This window comes from Schistocerca piceifrons, chromosome 4, assembly GCF_021461385.2.
Source record: "Schistocerca piceifrons isolate TAMUIC-IGC-003096 chromosome 4, iqSchPice1.1, whole genome shotgun sequence".
In the NCBI taxonomy this organism is placed as follows: domain Eukaryota; kingdom Metazoa; phylum Arthropoda; class Insecta; order Orthoptera; family Acrididae; genus Schistocerca; species Schistocerca piceifrons.
The window spans coordinates 125,261,191-125,286,652 of record NC_060141.1 but is presented as its reverse complement, the minus strand read 5'-3'; the positions used below and the strand labels follow the sequence as shown (position 1 = coordinate 125,286,652).

General features: G+C 43.3%; 1 protein-coding gene across 1 annotated transcript; it reads left to right on the top strand.

Moving 5' to 3' along the window:
• The first annotated feature begins 1,720 nt into the window (after positions 1 to 1,720).
• Positions 1,721 to 12,265, top strand: LOC124794810 (peptidyl-prolyl cis-trans isomerase 5-like). Its single transcript, XM_047258469.1, has 4 exons — positions 1,721 to 1,960; positions 2,199 to 2,406; positions 2,658 to 2,842; positions 11,961 to 12,265. The coding sequence occupies exons 1-4, from the start codon at positions 1,859 to 1,861 to the stop codon at positions 12,093 to 12,095; spliced, it is 630 nt and encodes a 209-aa protein (XP_047114425.1). The 5' UTR covers positions 1,721 to 1,858; the 3' UTR covers positions 12,096 to 12,265.
• Positions 12,266 to 25,462: the final 13,197 nt, after the last annotated feature.

Genomic DNA, 25,462 nt, shown 5'->3' with positions numbered 1-25,462 from the left:
TGAGAAACCTTGACAGTGCTGTGACATGACATGGCGGGATGGGACAGCCACTGTGTATGCCACCATTTGAAATGCATTGCAGAATGTCTTGGTGGGACGTGATGTGGCAGACAGTGTGAATTGGCCGTTGATCATACTATAGTGCATTTACAATTAGTTGTGAATTTTGATGTCTGGCTCACTAGAGGAAACATGATGCCATTGCCCAGGTAACTCCAATGGTGAACTGGCTTTCCCTACCATGTTGCCAGCAGTTCAGCTGGGAAGGCGTCCCTCTTGCCACACTATGGATAGACAGTACCACATGGTGTCACACATTACATTCGTCAGCTCTCGTTGTAAAGTCGTATTTTCTGGCGTTGTAGTGATTTGCAGGTACTGTTAACAAGTGATTTCTGTTGGCATTGCATTGATAACGACAGTGATGTACGAGTGAATATGATAGTCGCAATAGAAGTGTCATCCAGGAACACATTCACTAGCTGTTAAAGTAATGTTCTGCTGCAAAATATCCCTCTGTATTCGACAGTAGTAATGGACAATACATCACACCACTCTGTTGGGATGGAAAAGTTCTAAAAATACAGTAGAAGAAAGCAGATATTTTACTCTAGTTACATATAAAATAATGTTGCCTGGGGTAAAGTTGAACCTAGCATGTATAAGGCGACGTTACTGCAAATTGTAGCCAAAAACTCAACGCTACCAGGTCGACCAACTAGCTAACTCTAAAGGACAAAATTTAATCAGGCTTCCTCCGTATAATGCTCATTTAAATCCCATTGAGAATACATGGGACTAGGAGAAAAGTAATGAAGCAAAAAACAAAGTTTATCCTGAACAGATATAGAAATGCTAATAAAAGCAGCTATTGCAAATGTTACACCACAGGACTAATCTCGAATTTTAAGCCAAACTAAGAAGATAACTGAGGAGAGATGGATTCATGAAGAACTGTGATGAGTTTTGAGGGCTATGTAATTCTCTTGTTGCCATGTTAAAATCTGCTTCTTTTGCCAAAATGCAGCTGAAATTGCAAAATAACCCTGAAACAGTGTATTATTAATTTCTCTAGTTGCTTGAATATAGCTGCAGATAAGGAAGCTTCACATATTAATCATATCATTTTGCTTGTTTCTAAGTATAAAATGTCAAATACTGTATTTTGTCCTTAAATGGAGCGGCTCTGTCACCGTTTAAAAATGTCATTAATGAAAATTGCTTCATCAAGTTTTTCTTTGTCCAGACATTGTAAAACCTAAACCATTTTTTCACTTTCTGGTATCTGTCCTCTCTTGTGGGAGAACACTCATCAAAAAAATGTTCAAATTATCATGGAACATTGTGGGGAAACAAGGCAAATTAATGAAATAAACCGATGCCATTCCCTCTCTCCCGCTCTTGGTAAAAGTTAACGCCTTTCGAGAAAGCTTGGCGTAAGCGACCTGTTACGTTTCATTGACGGCCTGTGCGCTTCCGTAACGCATCGTGGACTTTTATGAAGTTCCGTACAGTTACTGTCCGTATCGTTCAGTGTTAATCGATCTTAATGATAATAAATTACGCGCAGAATACAGTGTACAAAAAGTGCAGTACATCGACGTTATTAGAACTTAGGTAAATTTTTTCGTACTATTTTACTTCATTGCAGGCGATAGCAGGACGAGAGATCCAGTATTATCGGAATCTTTGGATTTCGAAGGCAGTGAGCTGTCGAATTCTGATTGGACAACGCATACCTTCAGATTTTTCACACCTACAGTGGCGAGAGAAAACTAGAGATTGGAGAGGTCGGGAGTTCAGTGACAGCGTGGTGGTGGTGTTGATTAAGTGCCTTTGATGCATGTAACGTTCTACAATGGCTCGTTGGCAAGTTCTGGTGCCAGTTTTTCTGTGTTTAGTATGCTACGTTGTTGCTGCGGAGGGTGATCAAAAGAAAGGCCCTAAAGTAACAGATAAGGTATTGGAAAAATATTTTAGAAGTAACATTATTTCAGAAATAATACTAAGTGCAAACGTCAGCAACATATTCTAGCTGCATGTCCCATCAATCCATTAACATTTACGAAGAACCGCTGGAGTGAAAACTACTGTGATAATTTTAAGTACATAGAAGTTCGGTGTAAATACCACAGAATTCGCATATTTTTAACAGTACTTGCTAGTTTTGACATGTAATATTGATATCTTTGTTTCAGGTATGGTTTGACATAAAAATCGGAGAGGAGAATGTGGGCAGAATAGAGATTGGTCTGTTCGGTAAAACTGTTCCAAAGACAGTTAAGAATTTTGTTGAGCTTGCACAAAAGCCTGCAGGAGAAGGTTACAAGGGAAGTAAGTTTCATAGAGTGATTAAAGACTTCATGATACAAGGAGGTGATTTTACCAGGGGTGATGGAACTGGAGGTGGGTAGCTTCTTGACTTACTCTACACATACAGAGATATTGTAAAGATAGAATTATCATACTACAAAGTATATACTGAGCAGTACAGACTCTACTTGACTTTCTGAAACAGCATTTCGGTTAGTTTGTTTGGACAGTTTTATAGAGCTGTTAAATTGCCCAAACAAACTTAGCAAAGTGCTGTGCAGTGACGCTTGGTGGCCACTGTTTTGTCAAAATTGTTTAAAGTAATTGTATTTTCTTACAACCAGGTCGAAGCATCTATGGAGATAAGTTTGCTGATGAAAATTTCAAGCTAAAGCACTATGGAGCAGGTTGGCTCTCAATGGCCAATGCAGGAAAGGACACAAATGGCTCTCAGTTCTTCATCACCACAAAACAAACACCATGGCTTGATGGGAGGCATGTTGTATTTGGAAAAGTGTTGAAGGGAATGGTAAGCTCTAATTTATTTAGAATGCATTTTTGTATGAGTGTTTGGTAAACATCTGAAGACAAGTGTTGCATATACAGGCTGTCTATATGTATAGCCTAAAAGTACACTGCTGGTGTTGGTGGCTTTTGTATTGTGTGCTGCAGGTGATAACACTAACTGCTGACAAAATGGCAGAAAGAAAAAGAAAATGTTCGATAAACATAATGATGTGGAGTGTATGAGATTACGTGGTGCATAATGGAATATATTGTGCAGAATGTTGTTGTGTGAAACAGAATGTTCTGTAAAATTTGAACTGTACTGATAGGCTTCTGCATAACTACAACCTAGAAACTAAAATATTTTGGAACTAGCCTACTCACAATTTTTTCCAAAATTATCATTGGTCTGAATGATAGATTAGTCCTTTACCACAGCCAGTTTTGCTCAAGTGACATTTGTTCGCTTCACCAACTCTCAACCAAACTGACTCATTTCAACCTAACAGACCGTGGACTTCGCCACAGGTTAATCTGTTACTACAGGAAGTTTTCTTCCTGTCACATTTATAGTCTTTGCCAACTGATAAGCAAACTATAGCATTGGATTATGAAACAATGCCCAAGAAATCCTGCCATATTCCAAGAAACATACAATGCAGTACAAGAAATACATATAAAACCCAGCAACCAATTTTATAATCCCATAATAGACCAATGGTCTTAAGTCTCTTGCTGTCTATGACCATGTACATAACACCTGATATTACAGAACAAATCAAGACAGTTCCAGAATATTTCAGAAAACACGATGGTGAATAATTTTTTTTTTTTTTTTTTTTTTTTTTTTGAGAAAACGGGATGCAAACCATTTTCCCTTTCATTCATTAGTCTGCATCTTTATGCACTAAACTGCTGTATACTTCTGCACTTTTTGTCTTATATTATACGATCACTTGAAGGCAGTTATCACTGATGTGTCGTAATTAACTGACATTTCATTATGAAAAGTTTTACCAAGAATGATGTGTTTTGATATATCTTCAGTGCGCCATTGCCTTGAAACAGCATACTTTCATAAAACACAAGTTACAATTCTAAAACACAATATGGACAGTCTTTAACCACCAGTATGACGTTTCCCATCCTTTTCTTACAAGAAGTTGTACTAATAATGACACTTTTTTGAGACATCCTTAATATGCTGGTGCTTCGAAGTAGTACATCTTCATAGGATGCAAGTTATAATATAAAATGCACCAATTATGGGCTTCAGATGAATAGGACAAAATCCAATATGGCATCTCCCAAGTTCTGTTTGTGAAATAGGACAGCTTGGTTGAAGGGTCTGAACCTTCATCAGGCCTGTGTTAGCCATACCCTGCAGAAGCCACACCCCTCAAACCTCTGCTGTGTAAAGCTGTGCGACATTTCAAAGTGCAACCTTAAGCTACTTGACATCAGATATCAGCTGTTCCAAAAACCTTGACTATCATTACATAAATTCATGTTGGAAAAATATTTGAAATGTGTCTTGAAAATTTAAATCCTGTAATCCAACACAGATATATGTATTTTAATATGCAGGGTGTTTATAAATGAATATCGGGGTTTTAACGCTTTATAATATTTATTACATTAAACTTGATTATAAATGATATGTCAAACAAAAGAGCAACTCAAACAATTGTTTGGCACCAGTGCCACCTCACTGGTATAGCGAAGTATGCGATTGGTTGGACTTCACTGTACCCAAGCGCTGGATAGGTCGCAAGAGGCCCAATGACAGGGCTTGCTTTGCATGGCCTCTACGTTCACCCGACGGACACGAGATTTTTTTTCCTTTGGGGCTTCATCAAGGATCATGTGTGCGCGTCTCTGCTACCAGCAGTCCTCCCTGAATTAAGAAACCGGATTGAAGCAGCTGTTGCTACAATCACTGAAGACACACTTATCAACATTTGGGAAGAACTCGGCTATAGACTTGATGTGTGCAGTGCGACAGATGGTGCTCACAATGAACATTTAATAAGGTTTTTGGTAAAGTTGAGTTGCTCTTTCATTTGACATAACATTTATAACTGTAAGTTTAATATAATGAATATTATAAAGCGTTAAAACCCCGATATTCGTTCATAAACACTCTGTATATTTTTGGGTACTTCCACTTCATAGCCTTCAGCTATGAGTCACACCTGCTCTGGAACATACAGGAGCTAATTCAGAACTGTAACACAATGAGTTTGGCAGTAGCAATTTAACATAATTTTCATCTCCCAACGTTACCTTGATTTGCAAAAGTGGATTGAACATAGCCAATATATAACTGATATCAGCAGTCGTCTCTGACCCATGATAATTGTGGTATATGATGTTATGGTTGTGTAGTTAGAGAACCAGTAGGTTATGGTGACACTGACCTGTAGCTCTGCACGAGATCTATGTTAAGTTGGAAGGTGAGAGTTTGGTTGAGAATTGATGAAACCAATATGCCCTGACACTAATTGAAACTCTTATTATGGTGCATATTGTACACATATTGATGGTTGGTTTGTTCACCATTTTGGTGATGTCATGGATCAAAGCAAATTGGTGGCATCAGCATAAATATTTTCAGTAGGGTATTTATAGTAAAAAAAAAAAGTGTTGAGCAGTATACAAACTCTTAGACTTTGGAGTGGCACACACATCTCTGGTTCTTTTTCTCCCTCTCAGTGGCAGTGTAAAACTACTCTCATTGGCTATGCATAATTACTGTGTTGTATTGCCAGCCTTTGTATGACAGTACACCATTAATCTCAATGTCCACCCCTGGTGGCTGAGTGGTCAGAGCAACAGAATGTCAATCCCAAGGGCCCGGGTTTGATTCCCGGTTGGATCGGAGATTTTCTCCACTCAGGGACTGGGTGTAGTGTTGTCCTAATCATCATTATTTCATCCCAATCGACGCGCAAGTCGCCGAAGTGGCATCAAATCGAAATACTTGCACCCAGGGAACGGTCTACCCGACGGGAGGCCCTAGTCACACGGCATTTATTTATTTATTTATCTTCATTCTACAGCCATTCCAAATTTCTTAATATTCGGCTGAATGTGCCTTTGTCTTCCCATTTTAGTGTGTTCAGTACCATTAGTTTTGGAAAGAATATTTCATACTGCTGTGGAGTGTGCACTATAATTGACAATTCCTGGCAGATTTTGTGTGCCAGACCAGGATTTGAACATGGGCCTTTGCCTTCTGTGGGTATTGGTCTTGCTAACTGAGCTATTCTGACTACTTTCTCAGCTTCACTTCTGGCAGTACTGCTCTCCCACTTTCCAAACTTCATAGCTCATTACGTAAGAGCATATCAAGTCAAGCTTTGAGTCTTGGTCCTGCACATAATTATACATCTACATCTATACTCCGCAAGTCACCCAGCAGTGTGTGGCGGAGGGCACTTTACATGCCACTGTCATTACCTCCCTTTCCTGTTCCAGTCGCGTATGGTTCGCGGAAGAACGACTGTCTGAAAGCCTCCGTGCACGCTCTGATCTCTCTAATTTTACATTCGTGATCTCCTCGGGAGGTATAAGTAGGGGGAAGCAATATATTAGATAGCTCATCCAGAAACACACCCTCTCGAAACCTGGCAAGCAAGCTACACCGTGATGCAGAGCGCCTCTCTTGCAGAGTCTGCTACTTGAGTTTGTTAAACATCTCCGTAACGCTATCACGGTTACCAAATAACCCTGTGACGAAACGCGCCGCTCTTCTTTGGATCTTCTCTCTCTCCTCCGTCAACCCGATCTGGTACGGATCCCACACTGATGAGCAATACTCAAGTATAGGCCGAACGAGTGTTTTGTAAGCCACCTCCTTTGTTGATGGACTACATTTTCTAAGGACTCTCCCAATGAATCTCAACCTGGTACACGCCTTACCAACAATTAATTTTATATGATCATTCCACTTCAAATCGTTCCGCACGCATACTCCCAGATATTTTACAGAAGTAACTGCTACCAGTTTTTGTTCCGCTATCATATAATCATACAATAAAGGATCCTTCTTTCTATGTATTCGCAATACATTACATTTGTCTATGTTAAGGGTCAGTTGCCACTCCCTGCACCAAGTGCCTATCCGCTGCAGATCTTCCTGCATTTCGCTACAATTTTCTAATGCTGCAACTTCTCTGTATACTACAGCATCATCCGCGAAAAGCCGCATGGAACTTCCGACACTATCTACTAGGTCATTTATATATATTGTGAAAAGCAATGGTCCCATAACACTCCCCTGTGGCACGCCAGAGGTTACTTTGTCTGTAGAAGTCTCTCCATTGATAACAACATGCTGTGTTCTGTTTGCTAAAAACTCTTCAATCCAGCCACACAGCTGGTCTGATATTCCGTAGGCTCTTACTTTGTTGATCAGGCGACAGTGCGGAACTGTATCGAACGCCTTCCGGAAGTCAAGAAAAATAGCATCTACCTGGGAGCCTGTATCTAATATTTTCTGGGTCTCATGAACAAATAAAGCGAGTTGGGTGTCACACGATCACTGTTCCCGGAATCCATGTTGATTCCTACATAGTAGATTCTGGGTTTCCAAAAACGACATGATGCTCGAGCAAAAAACATGTTCTAAAATTCTACAACAGATCGTCGTCAGAGATATAGGTCTATAGTTTTGCGCATCTGCTCGACGATCCTTCTTGAAGACTGGGACTACCTGTGCTCTTTTCCAATCATTTGGAACCTTCCATTCCTCTAGAGACTTGCGGTACACGGCTGTTAGAAGGGGGGGGGGGGGCAAGTTCTTTCGCGTACTCTGTGTAGAATCGAATTGGTATCCCGTCAGGTCCAGTGGACTTTCCTCTGTTGAGTGATTCCAGTTGCTTTTCTATTCCTTTTTCGATGTCAGCCATTTTTTCGTTTGTGCGAGGATTTAGAGAAGGAACTGCAGGGCGGTCTTCCTCTGTGAAACAGCTTTGGAAAAAGGTGTTTAGTATTTCAGCTTTACGCGTGTCATCCTCTGTTTCAATGCCATCATCATCCCGGAGTGTCTGGATATGCTGTTTTGAGCCATATACTGATTTAACGTAAGACCAGAACTTCCTAGGATTTTCTGTCAAGTCGGTACATAGAATTTTACTTTCGAATTCAATGAACGCTTCACGCATAGCCCTCCTTACGCTAACTTTGACATCGTTTAGCTTCTGTTTGTCTGAGAGGTTTTGGCTGCGTTCAAACTTGGAGTGAAGCTCTCATTGCTTTCGCAGTAGTTTCCTAACTTTGTTGTTGTACCACGGTGGGTTTTTCCCGTCCCTCACAGTTTTACTCGGCACGTACCTGTCTAAAACGCATTTTACGATTGCCTTGAACTTTTTCCATAAACACTCAACATTGTCAGTGTCGAAACAGAAATTTTCGTTTTGATCTGTTAGGTAGTCTGAAATCTGCCTTCTATTACTCTTGCTAAACAGATAAACCTTCCTCCCTTTTTTTATATTCCTACTAACTTCCATATTCAAGGATGCTGCAACGGCCTTATGATCACTGATTCGCTGTTCTGTACGTACAGAGTCGAAAAGTTCGGGTCTGTTTGTTATCAGTAGGTCCAAGATGTTATCTCCACTAGTTGGTTCTCTGTTTAATTGCTCGAGGTAATTTTCGGATAGTGCACTCAGTATAATGTCACTCGATGCTCTGTCCCTACCACCCGTCCTAAACATCTGAGTGTCCCAGTCTATATCTGGTAAATTGAAATCTCCACCTAAGACTATAACATGCTGAGAAAATTTATGTGAAATGTATTCCAAATTTTCTCTCAGTTGTTCTGCCACTAATGCTGCTGAGTCGGGAGGTCAGTAAAAGGAGCCAATTATTAACCTAGCTCGGTTGTTGAGTGTAACCTCCACCCGTAATAATTCACAGGAACTATCCACTTCTATTTCACTACAGGATAAACTACTACTACCAGCGACAACACGCCACCACCGGTTGCATGCAATCTATCCTTTCTAAACACCATCTGTACCTTTGTAAAAATTTCGGCAGAATTTATCTCTGGCTTCAACCAGCTTTCTGTACCTATAACGATTTCGGCTTCGGTGCTTTCTATCAGTGCTTGAAGTTCTGGTACTTTACCAACGCAGCTTCGACAGTTTACAATTACAATACCGATTGCTGCTTGGTCCCCGCATGTCCTGACTTTGCCCTGCACCCGTTGAGGCTGTTGCCCTTTCTGTACTTGCCCAAGGCCATCTAACCTAAAAAAACCGCCCAGCCCACGCCACACAACCCCTGCTACCCGTGTAGCTGCTTGTTGCGTGTAGTGGACTCCTGACCTATCCAGTGGAACCCGAAACCCCACCACCCTATGGCGCAAGTCGAGGAATCTGCAGCCCACACGGTCGCAGAACCGTCTCAGCCTCTGATTCAGACCCTCCACTCGGCTCTGTACCAAAGGTCCGCAGTCAATTCTGTCGACGATGCTGCAGATGGTGAGCTCTGCTTTCATCCCGCTAGCGAGACTGGCAGTCTTCACCAAATCAGATAGCCGCCGGAAGCCAGAGAGGATTTCCTTGGATCCGTAGGATCCATAGGATGTTTCAGAACAGTGGACACTCTGATGCAATGTGAACATTCATTTTGTAAACATTTCCCAAGGCTGTGGCCAAGCCATGTATTTCCTCACTATCTTTTCTTCCAGCAGTGAAGGTTGTAATCAAGCCATTTCTCTGAACTGTCCTCTTTTCCAGGAGTGCTAATACCACATGTATGCTGGAGAACTTCTGTGAAGTCTGGAAGGCAGGAGTAAAACACTGCCAGGAAGTTTCAGAAATGGTTTTGGTACCAACTTTTTAATGTAAACATGTACCAAGTGTACACATTTCAGTAGGATCGTTAAATCAAAGAATGCTGTTAAAACTTAACTCTCATACATGCTTTACATCCCTCAGTACCAGGTGTGGGCTGAGAGGGCTGCCTACATTTATCTCTGTATTTATGTACTTCATTCTATGTTTCTGTTCTGGTCTTCAAAGTATAACTAAAACACGTACATACACAATGATTTCTCTAAAACAGTGATCATGCTTTTGGCTAACGTCATACAAAATCGCTTGTGGGTTGCACTTATCAACAGTATAAGGTACATCTTGGCAACAGGTTTCTGTGTAAAGTTTGAAGCAGCCAGTGGGAGGATATTATGTGATAGCCAGTGGGCAGTTGTTATCTACCTACTTTTTCAGGCTGTTAATTTATGAATTAATCATTTTATGTGGACAGCCTTTCCTTCACATTCTGCTTTGATTGCTTGCATTGTCTGGATGGCTCATTCATAGTTTTATGCTTTTGCTGTTTATAAAAGTTTGTTTTATTGATCTATACAGTGCTTTGACACTGTCTTGTTGAAATATTGTCAGCAGAAGCGTCCGATCCCACCAGTGTGCCTTGACCCGTGACGTAAGGGTGGTGGTGTGTGTGTTGTCATTATGGTGCGGAGTTTACAAGTTAGTTGTGTTTGTAGATGTCATCCTGTTGTCTTTGATGGTGCCCTCGTGTGTGTGTGTGTGTGTGTGTGTGTGTGTGTGTGTGTGTGTGTGTGTGTGTGTTTGTCTTTGTTTTTGTTTGGGGCGGCCAACCTAGTTTGCAGTGCTGAGTTTGTTGGTGGTATGTATTGATTGTGTTTCAGTTTCTGTTGGGATGTTTGATTTTTGGATTTTTGAGGTGTTGAGTCTGGCTTTATTTTTAGTAGTTGTAGGTGTTGGTTTTTTGGTATGTATAGTTGTGGTTGACCTACGTAGGTCAAGGGAAATGTCAGATTCCTATTTTTGTAGCTGTAGGTGTTGGTGTTTGGTATAATCAGCTATGGTTGACCTATATAGGACAAGGGAAGTGTCAGATTACTGTGGATTCGGTTGGTATAGCAGAATTTGGTAAATTGCTTTTTCTTCGCCAATCATTTTGTGTGTTTTGGCATCATTTTTTTACTGTTATATTTAGCTTGTCCCCACCCTAAAACCCCCAATTTCTTATGGTTGTCCTGTTAGTTGATTGTATTATTGGAGGGAGATGTTATTGTCTTTGTATATGTATTTTCATGTTTGTTGCCATATGTATGAAGTAACGTCATAGGCACCATATTGGAGATGCTGAGAATGGCCATTTCTGCTGTATTCATGTCACAGGTCAAAGCAGACAGGTGGAATCGGACGCTTCTATAATTACGAAATAGGACTACTGATTTTTGTCTCAAACGCAGAATCTATGTGGTGACTGACTGATAAGTAGCATAGCCAGAGATCTAGGTTAGGTTGTAAGTGACAGTTTGGTTGCCTGTTTATGAAGACAATGAATGTAAAGGTGGAATCTTGGTTGAGTTGACAGATTGCTCTGTAGTGTAGCTAGAGGTCTGTCAGCTTGTGTGCTGGCAGTTTCATTTTCCCTCATTTTTTGTTTACTTGCATCTAGATTTCTGCAGTAATGTACAATACATATGATATGCCAAAAGCAATTAATGAAAATTCAATGTTAAATTGTTCCTTACATGTTCTTGTGTATTTGCTCCTGAAAACACAATGTTCTCCTCAGAAAAAGCAGTTTGATTGCTCTCTAGAACCTAACAATGGAAGGTCATTGTTAACATTAAAATGTTAATATTTTTAATGGAAACATCAAGTAATTAGCTGTATGAATCAGCTGTTCAGTCATCTCAGCTTTCCATGACTGCTCGTGACAGGTGTTACTAAGACACTTCGAGGTTAGAATGTGGATGGCCCCTGGTAAACATGTATAATACATTCCACTGTTCATTTTCATAATAGATACTCAGTTTGACACTGGTGGCTCTTAATCACCAATGTCCTTATTTTGGAAGACTGATTTCTCACCTCATAGGACTCCAGTATTTGCCAACCCTTGTACAGGGTGGCCAGTCCCAGAGAATATTGTTACTTGTTAGGTTATTACACTACCAGTTTTTAATTTTTTTCTGTAATTTAGAAGATATTGAATACCAGAAGTTGGCATTCCTTATTCCCCCTCTGCTTGCTTAGCAATAGTGTAAAATGTTATCTTCATTCCCTTGTGGACAGACTGTTGCTGTTGTTTGCTCCTGATGCATCACACTGTATTAAATTTGATTGCAGGATGTTGTAAGGAAGATTGAATCCACACCTACGGATGCAAGAGACAGGCCAAACCAAGAGGTTGTTATAGCAGACTCTGGTGCAGAAACTGTCTCTGAACCCTTTTCAGTGGCTAAGGAAGACGCGACCGAATGAAGATGTGTAAGTGGAACTCGAGGTGAAAGAACATCACAGAAGCAGAAGTTACAGTGAACTCAGTGGGCAGGTCATTCCAGAAATGTTTGATAAATGATCTTTGTATAACTTTGAACTTTTGTGCGTCTGTTTCTACAAGTGGAGAATAAAGATTTTTTTTATAAACAGAGCATCCAGTTTTTGTCAGAAATTGCAACAATGTTAATATCCTTCAGACTTACTGTGAAGAGTGAAAACAGCATAATTAAATACCAGCCATGTTATATTAAGTTTAATGGTAACAACAGAACTTGATGTAGAGATTTAAGTGTTTAAAAATACAAAACTGACATTTATACTCTTTAATACTTCAAAGCTTTATTTTTATTGATATGTATTATATCATAATGATTTGATCACACAAAATCAAAGTTTGTCTTAATGGCACAGATTGTCACGCCTGACAGTACATAATGCTAAGAGTGTGTCATCGTAAACATGGTTTTTACAAATTAGCTTTTTGAGAGAGAATTGTATGACTCTTCAGTTAGAATTTGGGAGAGTGGTCTAGTATTTTTAACTTTCAGTGTAATTTATACAGGCGAAACTGCTGCTTTGATACACGCATGTAACTCCCATACCTAATCAATGTACAAACTCTTAGCCTTCAACAAACTGAGGTGGCACATTAGTAAGATACTTTGTTCAGGAGGATGGTCAGCCAGATTTAGGTTTTGTGATCTACACTCCTGGAAATGGAAAAAAGAACACATTGACACCGGTGTGTCAGACCCACCATACTTGCTCCGGACACTGCGAGAGGGCTGTACAAGCAATGATCACACGCACGGCACAGCGGACACACCAGGAACCGCGGTGTTGGCCGTCGAATGGTGCTAGCTGCGCAGCATTTGTGCACCGCCGCCGTCAGTGTCAGCCAGTTTGCCGTGGGATACGGAGCTCCATCGCAGTCTTTAACACTGGTAGCATGCCGCAACAGCGTGGACGTGAACCGTATGTATAGTTGACGGACTTTGAGCAAGGGCGTATAGTGGGCATGCGGGAGGCCGGGTGGACGTACCGCCGAATTGCTCAACACGTGGGGCGTGAGGTCTCCACAGTACATCGATGTTGTCGCCAGTGGTCGGCGGAAGGTGCACATGCCCGTCGACCTGGGACCGGACCGCAGCGACGCACGGATGCACGCCAAGACCGTAGGATCCTACGCAGTGCCGTAGGGGACCGCACTGCCGCTTCCCAGCAAATTAGGGACACTGTTGCTCCTGGGGTATCGGCGAGGACCATTCGCAACCGTCTCCATGAAGCTGGGCTACGGTCCCGCACACCGTTAGGCCGTATTCCGCTCACGCCCCAACATCGTGCAGCCCGCCTCCAGTGGTGTCGCGACAGGCGTGAATGGAGGGACGAATGGAGACGTGTCGTCTTCAGCGATGAGAGTCGCTTCTGCCTTGGTGCCAATGATGGTCGTATGCGTGTTTGGTGCCGTGCAGGTGAGCGCCACAATGAGGACTGCATACGACCGAGGCACACACGGCCAACACCCGGCATCATGGTGTGGGGAGCGATCTCCTACACTGGCCGTACACCACTGGTGATCGTCGAGGGGACACTGAATAGTGCACGGTACATCCAAACCGTCATCGAACCCATCGTTCTACCATTCCTAGACCGGCAAGGGAACTTGCTGTTCCAACAGGACAATGCACGTCCGCATGTATCCCGTGCCACCCAACGTGCTCTAGAAGGTGTAAGTCAACTACCCTGGCCAGCAAGATCTCCGGATCTGTCCCCCATTGAGCATGTTTGGGACTGGATGAAGCGTTGTCTCACGCGGTCTGCACGTCCAGCACGAACGCTGGTCCAACTGAGGCGCCAGGTGGAAATGGCATGGCAAGCTGTTCCACAGGACTACATCCAGCATCTCTACGATCGTCTCCGTGGGAGAATAGCAGCCTGCATTGCTGCGAAAGGTGGATATACACTGTACTAGTGCCGACATTGTGCAAGCTCTGTTGCCTGTGTCTATGTGCCTGTGGTTCTGTCAGTGTGATCATGTGATGTATCTGACCCCAGGAATGTGTCAATAAAGTTTCCCCTTCCTCGGACAATGAATTCACGGTGTTCTTATTTCAATTTCCAGGAGTGTATTTAAGTCATCTAAGGGAATTGTGGGGATGGTTCCTTCGAAAGACCTTCGCCAATTTCTTTCTCTAACGTGCGATTCTGCTCAGTGTGTAATGACATCAGTAATGGGATATAAAACTGTCTTCAATCAGGATTTGCTCCTGTGTGCAAATGTGAGACTTCCCATTACTCCTACCACATGAGAAATGGATATCTCCCTACTGTTACTGAAATATTGCTTTCTGACTGCAGTAAAACACAACTAGCATGTCTCAGACCAGTGGACCGATTCAAGTATTGTTGTTCATGCTGTGCACAAAGCACTAAACAGGCGAACTTTTTCATTGAACAATGGGTTAAGAATATTGATCATTTTATTGGTCCTCAGTCTTTTGCAATGGCAAGCTTGAATAAAATCTTCACCGACTGCTAGGGCTGGCATGGTGTTCCATTTATACACTGTCCATTCACGGTAAAAAGCCTACATAACTACCTTTTGCAGTGCGGACCACTGCAGGACATGCAGGGAAAGTCACTGGAGTTCTGGAAAGGATGTGAAGCCATGCCAAATCCAGTGTCTTGTCCAGGTATGCAAGCTTTCTTGGTTGAGAATCCGTGGTGCGAACAGCCTTATCGAGATGGTCCTAAGAGTACAGCAAACTCATCCTGGTACTCCTTGAACTATGCACATACCCTGCGAGCTGTGTGACACCTTCCATTGTACTACTTGTTGACTCCACCAGTGTTGAGGAGAAACAAACTGCAAATAGGGCAGCATGTGGTTACCAAGGATAGACTTCCAAAATGACATTCACCCAGGGACCGCCAAACATTCCCCAGCCTGTGATGCTCCCTTCTGATAGATGAGGGACCCAGTGGAAAAGGAGCACATGCCACATGCACAGTGATTTTGGTACAGGAAGACAGCCTATACCATCTAGTATTGTAGGTGGGAACTTTTAGCACAGTGGCTTGTGCCTGTTCCTTTAGAGAGCATATCATATTTGCTGTTATTTAGGACTGACACATTCCCAGTGGAAAGCGGCCCACACCAATAGTATCTGTCTCATGAGTCGATTCGTCTCATTGGTTGACTTGGTTTCGGAAAGCCAATCAGAAAGAGTTTCTCAAACGTGGTTCATATATTTCCAAGATGGCGGCAAAAGATGTTGCTATTAAAGTTACTCATGAAGAAAATGCAACAATACATGTAAAAAAGAGTGGATAGATAATGAAAGGAAGAGGTTAAGAAACAATGGAAAAGAATATAAATCCCAGGGAAAAAAACTGTTCCTGAGAAAATGTTTCTTAGTGCCAGAGATCCATGCTCCAAAATAGTTTCTGCAAATACACATTGAATGAAGAACAGGCAGAGGCAATATTTATTGAGTTTTGTTGATTGGGAGATTATAATAAGCAAAATGCTTCTTTATTTGGAGTAGTTCAGCCTAATAAGTGCAAAAAAAGTGTAGCCAAAGAAGAGGAAGGTTTCTTTCAGGTATTTTATTTCAGACACGCCTGTTACTGAGGTTGAAGTGTGTAGGAATTCATTTTTAGCTGTTCATACCATTTCTGTTAAACATTTGAGGTCTGTCCATAGCAATGAAGAATGTGACACAGAATCATGAATATAAAAAAACATGTTTCTGTACATAAACCTAGACAGGATAGAAGAGGTAAGCATTCAACGGACGAGAGAAAAAATAGGGGTAGAAACCACATCAAAATGTTTCCAAGGTACATGTCATATTATGGTAAAACACAGAATCCGAATAAGTCCTACATGACCTCTGTTCACTTTATTGCTGGAATGTATTGTTTGTACTGTTAATATCTTAAAAATTCAGATGAAGTCCCAGTGAAACATGTGTATGACTCATTTTCAACACTGAATATAATATTGGTTTTAAATTGCCGTCGAGTGATATATGTCGTATTTGTGATTCTGCTAAAGCACATAACACCGAATCCACAGACATCAAAGTACACCTTGAGAAAGCTGAAGCTGGATGTAGTGCTCTGAAAAGTGACTCAAATGAGCCAAAACAGGATGGTAGTGATGCACTTGTTTTATGCATGGACTTACGACGAGCATTGCCAACACCATATATTTTGACGGAAACAGTTCTTTTACAAGAGATGAGTTTGGAGATATGATTTCTGTATTCACCGTTGTAGTGATGTGTGTCTGGTCCTAGAATGTTGCATCTAGAGGGGCCAATGAAGTAGCTAGCTGCATTTTAAAGGCTTTAGATATGATGAAGAATGCCATCAAAGGCTCATCATTTATTCTGATTCGTGTGTTGGACAAATTAAAAACTGTATTATCCTAGGTCTGTGGTTGTACCTCCTAATAAAAAAATGTTTTGATGTTGAGCATAAATTTCTCCCCTATGGTCACACATTCCTGCCATGTGACAGGGATTTTGGAGTTATTGAGTAACTGAAATGAAAGTCACAGGCTGTGTACACTCCAGCAAAATGGGCTGAACTTATAAGAAAGAGCAAGCAAAAGAACCCATTCATTGTGGTTGAAATGAAGAAAGAAGACTTCGTGTCTTTGTCGTCTATAATGAACAGTATCGTCAAAAACAGTGTTACTGTTGACAAAAAGCTTGCAGACATGAGAAACGCAATGGTGTTAAGATCAGTGAGTGGTGAACATTCTGTATATATCAAATATTCACATAGTCAAACTGAGAAACCTGTGCGAGTTAGTTTACAGAAGTGTCGTGGGCAATTTACGAAGCTTGCAGACTGCCGGTTAGTTCGTAAGTATCCAAATGGACATCAAATTAACCCTAGGATTCACTCTGCTAAAATTTCCCTAGTACTCCATCTGGGGTCATACATGACCCCAATCAATATATAATTGACTGTGTGTACTAATCATTCAGAGAACAACGTACTGTCATTTAATACTGTTTGTTTAAATTTTATTTATTATTTAGACACATTTCACAGCATTTTTAACAGGTATGTACATAGTAGAATTAAATTACATATGGCAGAGTAATTACATATCAGAAGTTACAATATTACTCTAAGTCATAATTTGTTTCACTCATAAATGTTTCAAAATGGCTTCAAATTTACAGAAAATGTGATGAACAACTCAACAGGAAACATAATTCTAACCGGAATCCATACCATAGTCATCTGCACATATTTTGCAAGTAGTAACTATTTCAGAATGTTCCTTGCAAACAAATTTGTTACACTTTTTGCGTGTTGAACTGTATTTTGTGTCCTTTGATTGGGGGCAAATGGAGCATCTGCCTCGCTTTCTCTTCTGATTGTCGGGTATTACGTCTGGATGTCCATTGTCTAACAGATCATCAAATCCACATCGTCTGATACTGCTAATAATATCCTTGTTCCTTGCTTGTGGTAAACTCAAATGACGTTCCACTTGGGGCTTTGCCATTTCTTTGGCCAACTTCATTAGAAAAAGACATCTCTCTGTTTTTTTCAACAGCAACACAGAAGAGTCTATAGGCATTGAGTGCAGCTAGATCAACAAGATCATAAAATACTGCTAATGGCCAACGTTTTGTACCCTTTTTCACAGAATAGTAAGAGCTCATTTGATCTAGCGTATCAACACCTGATTTTGTTGAGTTGTAATACAACACTACTTCTGGTTTTCGTTTAAAGTTGTTTTCTTTGGGCACTTCAGATGATTGATGTTGTGTTGACAGGAGTAGCACAACCTTATTTCTTTTTGGAACATACGAAACTAATAGGGTTTTACCACTGTATGCAAATCTGGTAGTGCATTCTTCCCTAGTTTTCGAAGGCAAAAACTCTTTTGGGACTTCTTTTCTTGTAGAACGTAGAGTACCTACAAGTGTCAATTTCATTTTCAACAATTCTTGGCCAAGGTCATAGCTCGTGAAAAAATTGTCAGTGGTAATATTCCTACCACTGCCAGCCAGATGACGCACTAAATCTAAGACCACTCTCTTGCCTTGATTCACTTCTCTCACGTCACCACTCCTTCCAGTGTACATTTGAAGATTTGTCAGATAACCATGTTCACAGTCTACTGCGCACCATATCTTGATGCCATACTTTCCTGGCTTTGAAGGAATGTAGACCCTGAAACTGCACCGACCTCTGTATACGCAAAGATGTTCATCAAAAGTAATGTTGCTGGAATGTATAAATGATGTTTGACATTGCACAGCAAACAAATCAAATATTTCCTGTACAGCTTCAGCCTTATTTCCAGTCCTCTCTTTCCTTTCAAGTCTTGTGATGCGGTCGTCAAAATGAAGTGAACGCAGAACGTCCTGATATCGCCTCCTCGACATAGTAGCACGGAATAGAGGAGTGCCATATTCAGAGTCCCAAAATTCGTCAATAGGTTTCCCCCGGCTCTTCTGTACACCATACAGAATCAGCAAGCCTAAAAATGAAAGAAGCTCGCATCTGTCTGTATCACGCCAGTCAACTAATTTTCCAGACACTTTCAATTCATTTCCTCGTTGATTTGTGAACTGAACTATTATATCCAGCAATTCATTAGCAATAAACTGCCTGAAACAGTCAACAGCTGAGCTAACACTAACTGTACTAGGAATACCTGCTGAAAATCGTTGTATGTTGCAGATTGGAAATCTACGAATTGATGGTTCTTTTGTACTCCATGCAATATCCCGACCCCTGCTTACCAGTACTGCACTTTCATCTTCTCCACTGTCATCATTTTCAGCAAGAATATCATTTTCTTCTAATTCATGTAAACAAATTTCATCACTTTGGTCTACCTGTGTCTCTGTTCCATCATCTTCGGCGTCACTACCTTCTGAATTACTACTGCTACGAAATAAGTCTTCCATAGCTTGTTCTACACTATAGCCAGGAGCAAAACGTATTCCATCCATGCTGAAATTACACTGCAACAACAAACGTACAAACGAACTTCCAGTTTGAGGTTAGTTCTGAGTAACACCTGAATTCAGTGTTACCAACTCAAAATACCTAAGAAAGAGATTGATAGTTGATAATCTATACATTCTACGAATGTTACATATAATCTATCTGGGGTCATAATTGACCCCAACAGTAGTTTTTGTTAATTATTGATTTAAATGTTGCGTCAAGCGCTCTAAAAATTTTTGTGAGAGAACTACAATACTGTGTGGTACAAGTCATAAAATTCTGGATTTTTACAAGAAATAGAACTATTATTTTATCCATAGTAAAGATGATTGGGGTCACCTATGACCCCAGAGTGAGTCCTAGGGTTAAGGCAGCAAAGTTCAAGGACCTTCAAAGCTTACTGCAATTAGTGCCTCCAATATATTCAAGCTTTTATCAGTCATTGATAAGTGATGGTAGTGACGATACAATGGAACAGGAAAACATTGATGAGGAGTTTGACTATTAATGACATGCTGTGTAATGTGACTACGTCTCAAGGATTTCATTTTCTGTACTTTAAATTGTAATAAAGTGACCTAATATTTAAGTGTTTGCAAAACATCTACTGTTGGTATCACAGCAGTTCACATTACTATACAAAATCATATTTCCTTAATTCCCATTTCCCAACACAACATACTCTGGTGGCATGTGCCCCTTTTCCACTGGGCCCCTCAATTGTTGCAGGGTGTTTGCCTTCAACCTGATGGAGCGTAAAATGTGCTTCATCTGAAAAGCCTACCTATCACCCCTCTCCAGACGTCTTGGTGTGAAAATTCCAGCCTTTGTTGCTGGTGAATAGCTGTCAGAATAGATATATGAACCAGGCCACTGTGGTGGAGCCCCATACGTAGCATTTGCTTGAATGGTACTGAGGAGACAGTGTTGGCAGTAACTTGGTTCATCTGGACTTCAGTTGGTCAACAGTTGCACATGGTGCAACACAGGTGCCTCGGTGCTGGTTTGGGATAGCAACATTTTGCTATGCACGGTATACTTTAACCACGATGGCATGAGAACAGTTGACAGAGCTAGCCATGCTTCCAGCATTGCCCCTTTGGATATCAAACAAATTACTCTGTTTCCGCATCATGACAAGGACTGCACTGTTTCCTGCATCCCTTGATAAGATTTATATACCCTCCACTGCTAGTGGTGCCATCTGTGAGGGGTTAATGCACATCGACGTCAAAAAATGCCAGTGGTCACTTAATGTGACTGCTGCCTCTCACATACATGGTCCAGTGTCTGAAACCTCCCAGCAGAAGGCTGGAAAGACATAGGCGTGGGAAGTAGAGTTAAGCAGCTCCAGTCCATTGCTCCCTTTGCTTTACGAGCTGTGTAAGCTGGACACAATTCTCAGCGATAGTGCCCCCTGTGGGTCCGAGGGTTGGAATATGCCCAAGGTATTCCTGCCTCTCGTAAGAGGTGACTAAAAGGAGTCTCACTTTTTGGCCGTATGAGTTCAGGTCCCATTCTATGGTTTGACCTGCCACTTACAAAATTCTACAGGAGTGCGTGACATATGGGTAAGGATGCCTTACGTGGTGCACGAGTTATCCACAGTGCTCTTAGATTCGATCTCCTGAATATCTTGTCATGACTTTACATCCCCACCTGCAATTCAACCATTTGGGTGAGGACACTTTCTGGGGTATGTCATCTTCTTCCGTTGACTCCTGTCCTCTTTCACCCCCACGACAACATTGGATTTCTCTGTGCCCAGTATCCATTACAGCAGCCAGTCCGTTGTGGTGGGGCCGTCATGTACCCATTTGGTGGTAGCCCCCCCCGACAACACAGGGATCGCACTGCTGATGCCTGAGCTGTAAACTACCCATGTATGCCAAGGAGTAGATGCCTGTCTTCCTGGGGCATCAGGACTCCCGGAAACGGCCATCATGCCAGGTGACCTTTGCTGTGGCTGGGTGGCGCCTGTGGGGAGAGCCCCTTAGTCACCTCTTGCTGGTGACCGTATGGCGCCAGGAGTCTCTAAGAAGGGCAAAATCGAATACAATGCTGACAGGTATGACCCTAAATCGTTTCCCTCCCTCACTACATCATGGGACGAACGTAGGGCTACAGAACGGAGAGGGGCATATTTGCCTCAGTTTTTAGTCTATAGCAGAACTGATGGGGACTCCTTTCTACCTACAAAGCCTCAATTTTTCATTGAACACCTTGAGGATAAATTTGGAGAAGTGACTGCTGTCCAAGATGCGAAACGGCACAGTCTTGATTCAGATAGCATTCCCAGCCTAATCCTGAGTGTTACTTGCCTGTGACAAGCTGGGTGATATTCCTGTTTCCGTCACTCCCCATAAAAGCCTCAACATGGTCCAGAGGATCATTTTCCATTGCAATCTCCTCTTGTAGTCTGACTATGAGCTCCACGCGAATTTAGAATGGCAGGGTGTTCATTTCATTCGTCACGTTTACAGGGGATCCAAAGACAACAGGGTTGCTACAGTTGCCTTCATCTTGGCCTTTGAGGGTGATTCATTGCCTGAAAAGGTCAAGGTGATGGCTTACCACTGTGACGTTAACCATACATCCCTCTCCCTATGCGGTGCTTTTAGTGCTGGAAGTTCGGACACATGTCCTCCCGCTGCATCTCCAGCACCACATGTCGAGACTGCAGATGTCCACTGCACCCAGATATTCCATGTGCACCTCCTCCAACTTGCATCAACTATGGAGAGCACCACTCTCCCTGCACGCCAGAATGCCCAGTACCCCAAAAGGAGCGGAAAATCATGAGTACAAGACCCTGGACCAGTTGACTTACACAGAGGCTGAACTTAAATTTGAAAGATTACATCCCATTCTGTTGACGTCGACATATGCTTCAGCTACGTCACCAATGCCGTCCCAAGTGCCAACAGTTCCTCAATCTGTTCCAAGAACCGTGGGCCCTCCGAGCCATCAGAATACATCCGCTCCCTTGGTGGTAGGGGAAAAATCTTCCTCCATTGCACCCAAAGCACCTAGTTCGGGAGCAAGGCCCCCACAAACGCAGGGGACATCGGCCCTTCCCCCCTGCCGGAGAAGCAACAGCCTCCTCTGGCTTCTCTCAGGCGGAAGGGGTCCCTTGGGGCCCTCTCTCCGAAGGTCTCCTCTAATGCCATGGCGAACACTCGCCAGTAGCTCAAGGAGCAAAAAGCTGCTGGACAAATAGCTTCCTCCGTGCCTGAAGCTTCTTCAGAGAAATCTTGCCAGCAAGTCCCTAAAGAGAAGCGAGAGAGCAAGCAAACTAAGAAGTAGTCTGCTAAGAAAGAGGACCCTCTGGTGTCTCTAACACCACCACCCCTACCAATTCAGCATCTGAGGATGTGGTGGAGATCTTAACGTCCCCTGCGGACCTGGATCTCACTGATGCCTCATCCACCATAGAAAAGGCTACAAGTACTCAATTGGTGGCAACAGGTGACCCTGAGGCATAACTTACCTCATTGCGTGCTTCATGCCTTCCCAATCTCTCGATAACATCATCCTCCAGTGGAATTGCGGCAGTTTTTTCCACCGCCTGGCTGAGCTACAGCAACTCTAAGCTTTACACCTGCTGTCTGCATTGCCCTCCAGCAAAACCTGGTTCCTGGCAATGCGGACGCCTGCCCTCCATGGCTATAGGGGATATTACAAGAAACACAGTGACTATAATAGTGTATCAGGTGGAGTTTGTGTCTATGTCCTGAACTCAGTATGCAGTGAACTTTGCCCCTTCAAACCCATCTTGAAGCTGTGGCTGTCAGGACACAGGAAATAATTGTCTGCAACGTATATCTTCCTCCAGATAGTGCAGTACCGCTGAGTGCATTGGCTGCACTGATTGATCAACTCCCTAAACCTTTCCTGCTTTTGGGAGATTTTAATGCTCATAACCCCTTGTGGGGTGGCACCGTGCTTACTGACCGAGGCAGAGATATCAAAAATTAACTGTCACAACTCGACCTCTGCCTGTTAAATACAGGTGCCCCCACACAATTCAGTGTACTCGCAGTCGAGCAGCCGACCCGAGCGGAACGCTGCTCTCTGCACCTGGCGTAGCTGCCCGCTGATAGCTCCTCGGAGTGATCTCTAACAAGCTGCAACTGGCGTAGCTGCCAGTGACGCTCTACTGAGCGCTACGAACCCGCGCAAGCCGCTTAACGCTTTCGGGCGCTAAGTGGCAATAGCTTTGGCTCAACTTCCTGCAACTTCGGTTGCAAATCTCCCCAGCGCGACTCTCCCGTTCTTTGGTAGGGTAATCTCAGTGTCAGGGGCCCGTTCACGTCGGATAACCCTGCGCACTGTAGGTCGCTCTCTTAAACCCGCGCTCTCTTGCGCCACGCATTGCACTCCGCGTAGATAGGTCGTAGGGACACCCCTCTTCTGTAGGAACACGATACACAGCGCTTTCACTAAAAAGCAAATATTGTCGCTTCTTGAAAAAGAGCAAAATTGTCGTGCATCCATCCTTCCCTATCCAAATAAATAAATACTCCCGAAACAGCAAAGATGTCCGATCTTTCCTGTGCTTCCCCACCACTCACCCACAGCAAAGCTGCAGCACAAGAGGCGGTAATGCCGGCTACTCCCGCCATCATTTCCGTCCCACTGTCCACCTTCCAAGAGCAGGTTGCCTTGAAGGACAAACAGGTCGCGGAACAGCTGGAGCTGATCGCAGAGCTGATGGGCAGTGAAAACACACAGACAGAAACACCCACACCACACACACAGGCACCTGCTGAACAACAGAAGGACATGCCCCCTATTTCACCTCTGGCGGCCCAGGCACCGACGGAACCGGATCCAGAGCCGACAGAGGACACAACAAACACAGATGAAGACGGGCCGTGGCAGCAGGTCGGCCCAAGGCGCAAACAGCAGCCAAATACGCAAACAAGTGAGCCCACAAACTCACGAGGTAACGGCCGAGCACTGCTGCCAACACCATCTACATCGCGAACAAACAACACAAACAACCCTGCGACTGCAGCAACCACAAATATACAAGCAGCTACGCAGAACACAAACAACACCGCGACTGGCTTCCCACCAGTCATCATTCACAACTACAGAGACCTAAGTCTCCTAAACAAGGAATTTAACAATCAGCACAGCCCCACAACATACTACTCTAAGCTCACCGGGGAACACGCCGCACTGTACGTGGCGAACAAGGCAGACTACACAAATCTACTGGACTTTCTCAAAGAAAGGAAGGTAGAACACTTCACGTACAGGACAGTTCTGGAAAAAACACAGCAGTACGTGATAAAGGGGATAGACTCACGAACCCTGACCGACACAGTACACAATGAACTCTGCTCTTGGGTGGGAGTGCATTCGGATAAACCGAATGTCAGAGTTCGGCACAGCGAGACCGTCTCATAACTACATGGCGGAGTTGGCCGACACGGCCAAATCCCGCGACCTGCTGAAGTTAAAGCTATTTCTTCACATGGTCGTAAATGTAGAAATTTACAACACGCCGCGCACCCCCCAACAATGCCACAACTGCCAGCGCTATGCGCACGCGGGTATCAGATGCGGTCTCGCACCCCGCTGCCGCATTTGCGCTGGCGGTCACACAAGCCAACGCTGCAAACTCCCCCATACAGCACCTCGCAAGTGCGCCAACTGTGGTGCTGCCCATCCGGCAAACTACAGAGGGTGCATTGCTTACAAAGCAGCTCTGAGGCGCAAAATCGCGAAACATGCGAAACCTACCGCCATCACAGTTCCAAAACCGCCCCCGCGCCCAGTAAGAAGTGGAATATCCTTCGCTGGAGTGGTCGCTGGCAGCCCCAGCAGCGTGGGACGGTCAGAGGAGCCCCAGAGCTCAGAACACGCGCAGCAAACACCCCCAGCAACAGACAAGAACAATACCTGACACCACAACCGCACCGGGCACACCACACGAAACAAGCAACAACACCACCGTACCCCCTGAGATCGCGAACTGCAGCCCACCACAGGCTACAGAAAACGCACCTACACAGGGGCAACCACAGCGCCAGAGGAGGAGGAGAAGGAGAAACAGCCGCAGCACGAGGAACACGACCACACCACAACAAGTACACAGGCAACAGAACACCAACACCCACGAATACATCCCGGACACCAACTCAACAACCCACATTACACACCCACTCACAACAGAGAATACACAGACGCCCACAACTGCCACACGAACAACCGACTCGCAGGCCAGCCCTAACCAAACGCCAACACTGGAAGAAGCGGCCGCTAACATGACCAATAACTCGCAGGCCGACATGACCAACATTACGACAACATTCCAGAGAATAATGGAAACATTATTCCCCGGA